The sequence below is a fragment of the Entelurus aequoreus genome, linkage group LG02 (assembly GCF_033978785.1).
Source record: "Entelurus aequoreus isolate RoL-2023_Sb linkage group LG02, RoL_Eaeq_v1.1, whole genome shotgun sequence".
NCBI classification, from domain to species: domain Eukaryota; kingdom Metazoa; phylum Chordata; class Actinopteri; order Syngnathiformes; family Syngnathidae; genus Entelurus; species Entelurus aequoreus.
Window position 1 is genome coordinate 96,205,811 of NC_084732.1, and position 9,368 is coordinate 96,215,178.

The 9,368-nt window shown below is 36.8% G+C and overlaps 1 protein-coding gene across 2 annotated transcripts in view; it reads left to right on the top strand.

The window, feature by feature from the left end:
• Positions 1-8,923, top strand: part of LOC133641677 (growth hormone-regulated TBC protein 1-A-like) — a 31,089-nt gene extending 22,166 nt beyond the window's left edge. For both annotated transcript variants that reach the window (XM_062035582.1, XM_062035589.1), the window contains 3 exons: positions 5,621-5,793; positions 5,851-6,036; positions 8,281-8,923. In XM_062035582.1, coding sequence (XP_061891566.1) covers positions 5,621-5,793; positions 5,851-6,036; positions 8,281-8,376 — 455 coding nt within the window. In that variant the 3' untranslated portion in view covers positions 8,377-8,923. The remainder of the gene's footprint in view (positions 1-5,620; positions 5,794-5,850; positions 6,037-8,280) is intronic.
• Positions 8,924-9,368: the final 445 nt, after the last annotated feature.

Consider the following 9,368-nt stretch of genomic DNA (forward strand, 5'->3'; position numbering starts at 1 on the left):
AATCAAGAACACTTTTGTCCTTAAATAAAATAGTGACCCCGAACCCTTAAAAAAAAAAAAAAAAAAGGGAGCCGGTATTTTTCTGAAGCAGTATAGTACCATTTTTAATTCATTATTACCGCTATACGGTACAACCTCAGCGTGACGTCACGCCTGGTTGCTGACTCAGTTGACTCTTCGCACTCCAGCTAACTAAGTAATGTTCTCATTTTTAATGCCAACAAAGAAAAAAACGCTCCGACGTAAGTAAAGTAAGGCTCCACTTTTCCCAAAAAAATGCGCTAGCTTCATGCCAATATACATTGGCTTTGCTATTGACATGCTACTGATTAGCATTAGCAATTTTACATGGCGATTTCAACACCTCCAAAATTGTTGACGAAAACCACAACTAAGATGCACGTTACAAACACTTTACTTCCAGTATTTATACTTTTTAGGGCGCGACAAAAACCACTACTGCCATCTAATGTCTTGGACTTGCAACTGTGATTAATGTCATACTTTGTAGACACAAAAAGTGTGAATAAAACAAGATATAACTGGACATCAATTATCATGAACAGCTCATTTTTAATGTTACAAGAAAAACAAATTTTATTACCGCAGCCCGGTACCGGTCTGTGGATCGATTGGTAGAAATTTAAAATAAAAAAAAATTTAAAAATTATTTTGAAAATACATTGTTAGAACAAGATAAACAAGTGTATTTTCAAAATAAAGTTTCACTTACAACATCATAACAAGATATAAACAAAGTAAGTGAAATTTTATTTTGAAAATACTTTGTCATGTTCTACCGATGTAAGTTAAATTTTATTTTGATAATACATTGTTAGAACAAGATAAACAAGTGTATTTTCAAAATAAAATTTCACTTACAACAAGATATAAACAAAGTGTAAGTGAAATTTTATTTTGAAAATACTTTGTCATGTTCTACCGATGTTGTAAGTTAAATTTTATTTTGAAAATACATTGTTAGAACAAGATAAACAAGTGTATTTTCAAAATAAAATTTCACTTACAACAAAACAAGATATAAACAAAGTGTAAGTGAAACTTTATTTTGAAAATACTTTGTCATGTTCTACCGATGGTGTAAGTTACAGTGTATTTTCAAAATAAAATTTCACTTACAACATAACAAGATATAAACAAAGTGTAAGTGAAATTTTATTTTGAAAATACTTTGTCATGTTCTACTGATGTTAAGTTAAATTTTATTTTGAAAATACATTGTTAGAACAAGATAAACAAGTGTATTTTCAAAATAAAATTTCACTTACAACATCAACAATATATAAACAAAGTGTAAGTGAAATTGTATTTTGAAAATACTTTGTCATGTTCTACCGATGTTGTAAGTTAAATTTTATTTTGAAAATACATTGTTAGAACAAGATAAACAAGTGTATTTTCAAAATAAAATTTCACTTACAACATCATAACAATATAAACAAAGTGAAATTTTATTTTGAAAATACTTTGTCATGTTCTACCGATGTTGTAAGTTAAATTTTATTTTGAAAATACATTGTTAGAACAAGATAAACAAGTGTATTTTCAAAATAAAATTTCACTTACAACATCATAACAAGATATAAACAAAGTGTAAGTGAAATTTTATTTTGAAAATACCTTGTCATGTTCTACCGATGTAAGTTAAATTTTATTTTGAAAATACATTGTTAGAACAAGATAAACAAGTGTATTTTCAAAATAAAATTTCACTTACAAAACAAGATATAAACAAAGTGTAAGTGAAACTTTATTTTGAAAATACTTTGTCATGTTCTACCGATGGTGTAAGTTACAATGTATTTTCAAAATAAAATTTAAGATAAACAAGTGTATTTTCAAAATAAAATTTCACTTACAACATCATAAGATATAAACAGAAAAATAAACACAAAAATTTTATTTTGAAAATACTTTGTCATGTTCTACCGATGTTGTAAGTGAAATTTTATTTTGAAAATACACTTTGTTTATATCTTGTTCTAACGATGGTGTAAGTGAAAGTTTATTTTGAAAATACAACATCATTAGAACAAGATATAAACAAGTGTATTTTCAAAATAAAATTTCACTTACACTTGTTTATATCTTGTTCTAACGATGTTGTATTTTCAAAATAAAACTTCACTTAACACCATTAGAACAAGATATTTTGAAAATACAACATCATTAGAACAAGATATAAACAAGTGTATTTTCAAAATAAAATTTCACTTACACTTGTTTATATCTTGTTCTAACGATGTTGTATTTTCAAAATAAAACTTCACTTAATACCATTAGAACAAGATATTTTGAAAATACAACATCATTAGAACAAGATATAAACAAGTGTATTTTCAAAATAAAATTTCACTTACAACATCATAAGATATAAACAAAGTGTAAGTGAAATTTTATTTTGAAAATACTTTGTCATGTTCTACCGATGTTGTAAGTGAAATTTTATTTTGAAAATACACTTTGTTTATATCTTGTTCTAACGATGGTGTAAGTGAAAGTTTATTTTGAAAATACAACATCATTAGAACAAGATATAAACAAGTGTATTTTCAAAATAAAATTTCACTTACACTTGTTTATATCTTGTTCTAACGATGTTGTATTTTCAAAATAAAACTTCACTTAACACCATTAGAACAAGATATTTTGAAAATACAACATCATTAGAACAAGATATAAACAAGTGTATTTTCAAAATAAAATTTCACTTACACTTGTTTATATCTTGTTCTAACGATGTTGTATTTTCAAAATAAAACTTCACTTAATACCATTAGAACAAGATATTTTGAAAATACAACATCATTAGAACAAGATATAAACAAGTGTATTTTCAAAATAAAATTTCACTTAACTTGTTTATATCTTGTTCTAACGATGTTGTATTTTCAAAATAAAACTTCACTTAACACCATTAGAACAAAATATAAACTGTATTTTAATTTAATTTTCTAAATAAAATGTCATTTACAACATCGTTAGAAGATATAAACAAAGTGAAATTTTATTTTGAAAATACATCGTTAGAAGATATAACCAAGTGTATTTTCAAAATAAAATTTCACTTACATCGTTAGAACAAGATTTTTCACTTACAACATCATAAGAACAAGATACAAAGTGTAAGTGAAATTTTATTTTGAAAATTAAATATTTCTGACAACCTTCTAACTGAACAGTCGTATCAAGGATGACATGTAATGCCCATTGTGGGCCCTAGGGCTGCACGGGGGTCTAGAGTCAGTAAAGCCGTGTGCTGGAATTCCAGACTACTACAGTCCAGGCATGTCTGGGTTACAGACTACTACAGTCCAGGCATGTCGGGGTTACAGACTACTACAGTCCAGGCATGTTTGGGTTACAGACTACTACAGTCCAGGCATGTCGGGGTGACAGACTACTACAGTCCAGGCATGTCGGGGTTACAGACTACTACAGTCCAGGCATGTCTGGGTTACAGACTACTACAGTCCAGGCATGTCGGGGTTACAGACTACTACAGTCCAGGCATGTCGGGGTTACAGACTACTACAGTCCAGGCATGTCGGGGTTACAGACTACTACAGTCCAGGCATGTCTGGGTTACAGACTACTACAGTCCAGGCATGTCGGGGTTACAGACTACTACAGTCCAGGCATGTCGGGGTTACAGACTACTACAGTCCAGGCATGTCGGGGTTACAGACTACTACAGTCCAGGCATGTTTGGGTTACAGACTACTACAGTCCAGGCATGTCGGGGTTACAGACTACTACAGTCCAGGCATGTCGGGGTTACAGACTACTACAGTCCAGGCATGTCGGGGTTACAGACTACTACAGTCCAGGCATGTCGGGGTTACAGACTACTACAGTCCAGGCATGTTTGGGTTACAGACTACTACAGTCCAGGCATGTCGGGGTTACAGACTACTACAGTCCAGGCATGTCGGGGTTACAGACTACTACAGTCCAGACATGTCGGGGTTACAGACTACTACAGTCCAGACATGTCGGGGTTACAGACTACTACAGTCCAGGCATGTCGGGGTTACAGACTACTACAGTCCAGGCATGTCGGGGTTACAGACTACTACAGTCCAGGCATGTCGGGGTTACAGACTACTACAGTCCAGACATGTCGGGGTTACAGACTACTACAGTCCAGGCATGTTTGGGTTACAGACTACTACAGTCCAGGCATGTCGGGGTTACTGACTACTACAGTCCAGGCATGTCGGGGTTACAGACTACTACAGTCCAGGCATGTCGGGGTGACAGACTACTACAGTCCAGGCATGTCGGGGTTACAGACTACTACAGTCCAGGCATGTCGGGGTTACAGACTACTACAGTCCAGACATGTCGGGGTTACAGACTACTACAGTCCAGACATGTCGGGGTTACAGACTACTACAGTCCAGGCATGTTTGGGTTACAGACTACTACAGTCCAGGCATGTCGGGGTTACAGACTACTACAGTCCAGGCATGTCGGGGTTACAGACTACTACAGTCCAGACATGTCGGGGTTACAGACTACTACAGTCCAGGCATGTTTGGGTTACAGACTACTACAGTCCAGGCATGTCGGGGTTACAGACTACTACAGTCCAGGCATGTCGGGGTTACAGACTACTACAGTCCAGGCATGTCGGGGTTACAGACTACTACAGTCCAGGCATGTCGGGGTTACAGACTACTACAGTCCAGGCATGTCGGGGTTACAGACTACTACAGTCCAGGCATGTCGGGGTTACAGACTACTACAGTCCAGGCATGTCGTACAGACTACTACAGTCCAGGCATGTCGGGGTTACAGACTACTACAGTCCAGGCATGTCGGGGTTACAGACTACTACAGTCCAGGCATGTCGGGGTTACAGACTACTACAGTCCAGGCATGTCGGGGTTACAGACTACTACAGTCCAGGCATGTCGGGGTTACAGACTACTACAGTCCAGGCATGTCGGGGTTACAGACTACTACAGTCCAGGCATGTCGGGGTTACAGACTACTACAGTCCAGGCATGTCGGGGTTACAGACTACTACAGTCCAGGCATGTCGGGGTTACAGACTACTACAGTCCAGGCATGTCGGGGTTAGACTACTACAGTCCAGGCATGTCGGGGTTAGACTACTACAGTCCAGGCATGTCGGGGTTACAGACTACTACAGTCCAGGCATGTCGGGGTTACAGACTACTACAGTCCAGGCATGTTGGGGTTACAGACTACTACAGTCCAGGCATGTCGGGGTTACAGACTACTACAGTCCAGGCATGTCTGGGTGACAGACTACTACAGTCCAGGCATGTCGGGGTTACAGACTACTACAGTCCAGGCATGTCGGGGTTACAGACTACTACAGTCCAGGCATGTCTGGGTGACAGACTACTACAGTCCAGGCATGTCGGGGTTACAGACTACTACAGTCCAGGCATGTCGGGGTGACAGACTACTACAGTCCAGGCATGTCGGGGTTACAGACTACTACAGTCCAGGCATGTCGGGGTTACAGACTACTACAGTCCAGGCATGTTTGGGTTACAGACTACTACAGTCCAGGCATGTTTGGGTTACAGACTACTACAGTCCAGGCATGTTTGGGTTACAGACTACTACAGTCCAGGCATGTTGGGGTTAAAGACAGACCAGGAGGTGTTGGGGCAGCTGGTGAAGTCCAAGTCCCCCCGAGTGTGGCAGACCATGATGGACCAGGGTGTGACGTGGACCTTGGTGACGTCTCGCTGGTTCATCTGTGTCTACGTGGACGTGCTGCCGGTGGAGGTGAGCTCCTCCCACTTCACAGACCCCCGCCCTTGCATTCACCACCACTCCTTCCAGACAGTTCTACGGATCTGGGACTGCTTGTTTTACGAGGGCTCTAAAATCCTGTTCCGCGTGGCTCTAACGCTGATCCACCAGCATGGAGCCCAGATCCAAGGCGCACAGTCCCTGCCTGATGTGTGTCACGCCTTCAAGCAGCTGACACGTGGACGCTTGGTGGAGGATTGTCACACCTTCATGCAGGTCAGTCATCCAACATCAACCATCCATCTTCTTATTAACACTCATCAACCATCCATCTTCTTATTAACACTCATCAACCATCCATCTTCTTATTAACCCTCATCAACCATCCATCTTATTAACCCTCATCAACCATCCATCTTCTTATTAACCCTCATCAACCATCCATCTTCTTATTAACCCTCATCAACCATCCATCTTCTTATTAACCCTCATCAACCATCCATCTTCTTATTAACCCTCATCAACCATTCATCTTCTTATTAACCATCCATCTTATTAACCCTCATCAACCATCCATCTTCTTATTAACCATCCATCTTATTAACCCTCATCAACCATCCATCTTATTATTAACCCTCATCAACCATCCATCTTCTTATTAACCCTCATCAACCATCCATCTTATTATTAACCATCCATCTTATTAACCCTCATCAACCATCCATCTTATTATTAACCCTCATCAACCATCCATCTTCTTATTAACCATCCATCTTATTAACCCTCATCAACCATCCATCTTATTAACCCTCATCAACCATCCATCTTATTATTAACCATCCATCTTATTAACCCTCATCAACCATCCATCTTATTAACCCTCATCAACCATCCATCTTATTAACCCTCATCAACCATCCATCTTATTAACCCTCATCAACCATCCATCTTATTAACCCTCATCAACCATCCATCTTATTAACCCTCATCAACCATCCATCTTATTAACCCTCATCAACCATCCATCTTATTATCTTATTAACCCTCATCAACCATCCATCTTCTTATTAACCCTCATCAACCATCCATCTTATTATTAACCCTCATCAACCATCCATCTTATTATTAACCCTCATCAACCATCCATTTTCCTCATTTTATTAACCCTCAAACCATCCATCTTCTTATTAACCCTCATCAACCATCCATCTTCCTCATTTTATTATTAACCCTCATCAACCATCCATCTTCTTAACCATTATCAACCATCCATCTTCCTCATTTTATTATTAACCCTCAACCATCCATCTTCTTATTAACCCTCATCAACCATCCATCTTATTAACCCTCATCAACCATCCATCTTCTTATTAACCCTCATCAACCATCCATCTTATTAACCCTCATCAACCATCCATCGTATTATTAACCCTCATCAACCATCCATCTTATTATTAACCCTCATCAACCATCCATTTTCCTCATTTTATTAACCCTCAAACCATCCATCTTCTTATTAACCCTCATCAACCATCCATCTTCCTCATTTTATTATTAACCCTCATCAACCATCCATCTTCTTAACCATTATCAACCATCCATCTTCCTCATTTTATTATTAACCCTCAACCATCCATCTTCTTATTAACCCTCATCAACCATCCATCTTATTAACCCTCATCAACCATCCATCGTATTATTAACCCTCATCAACCATCCATCTTCTTATTAACCCTCATCAACCATCCATCTTCCTCATTTTATTAACCCTCAAACCATCCATCTTCTTATTAACCCTCATCAACCATCCATCTTATTAACCCTCATCAACCATCCATCTTCTTATTAACCCTCATCAACCATCCATCTTCTTAACCATTATCAACCATCCATCTTCCTCATTTTATTATTAACCCTCAACCATCCATCTTCTTATTAACACTCATCAACCATCCATCTTCTTATTAACCATCATCAACCATCCATCTTATTATTAACCCTCATCAACCATCCATCTTCTTATTAACCCTCATCAACCATCCATCTTCTTATTAACCCTCATCAACCATCCATCTTCTTATTAACCCTCATCAACCATCCATCTTCTTATTAACCCTCATCAACCATCCATCTTATTATTAACCCTCATCAACCATCCATCTTATTATTAACCCTCATCAACCATCCATTTTCCTCATTTTATTAACCCTCATCAACCATCCATCTACCTCATTTTATTATTAACCCTCATCAACCATCCATCTTCTTAACCATTATCAACCATCCATCTTCCTCATTTTATTATTAACCCTCATCAACCATCCATCTTCTTAACCATTATCAACCATCCATCTTCCTCATTTTATTATTAACCCTCATCAACCATCCATCTTCTTAACCATTATCAACCATCCATCTTCCTCATTTTATTATTAACCCTCATCAACCATCCATCTTATTAACCCTCATCAACCATCCATCTTCCTCCTTTTATTATTAACTCTGGCTTTCCCGTCCTAGAGAATCTTTGCTGAACCAGGAAGTCTTTCCCTCGCCACGCTGACCAAACTGCGAGTGACGTGTCGAGATGTTATCAACGCTCAGGAAGACAACTGACTTTTTTTTACATTCCTTGTAGCACCTTCTAACATTCTCACTCTAATGTACAATTATCATGTACATGTACCATTATTACTAATTATCATGTACATGTACCATTATTACTATGTAGATGTGCAATTCTATCATATTTCTGTCTACCTGGTGAAAGGAGCTCAACTGATTAATTGTTCGTCTTAATTTGCACTTTTTCTTCAGACATGAATTGTTTTGTACACTAAGAAGATATTTGAGTCATCCTGACTCTTGCGACATACATTTCTTGCACATAAACTGTAGAAGCTGACATTTCAACATGGAATATAAAATATTTTTGCAGATATTACAGTGTGCACTTTGTTCAAGTCTTAGTGTCAGTGGTCAAAAATAAGCCTGCGCTGGTTGGTTGTGATATTGTCTCAAATTGCCTGAAGATTCTTTTTATGTAATATTTTTATCAGTAAATTGATTTATAATTCATATGTAAACATTTTTATTAAATTGAGTTTATGGTTGATTTATTTGTAATATTTTTATTAAATTAGGGTGCTTTCATTCATCGTTAAAATGATTTAATTTATAATTCACATGTAATATTTTAATTAAATTGAGTATCAATGATTTAATCTTTGTAATTATTAAATTATGGCATTTATGTAAAATGTTTTATTAAATGTTTTTATGTAGTTTATTGTTGAATTGATTCAATTTATAAATTGTATGTAATATTTATAGCTATTAAATTGAGTTTATCATTAAATTGATGTAATTTCTATTGAGTTTTCATTGTTAGTTTTACATAAGCAGGGCCACTCCTGGATAATTTGGGGCCTTGAGTTGAATTTTATTTGGAGGCCCCCCCCCCATTACAAAAAAACGCACTATGAAACAAATTTTACACTTTTTCATGATTAAGATTTTATGCTCGTTTCCAATTTGCTTTAGTGCAAAATAAATGTAGCAAGATTCAAAGATGACTAGGTCAACCTTCCTCAGATAACGCTGTGGGT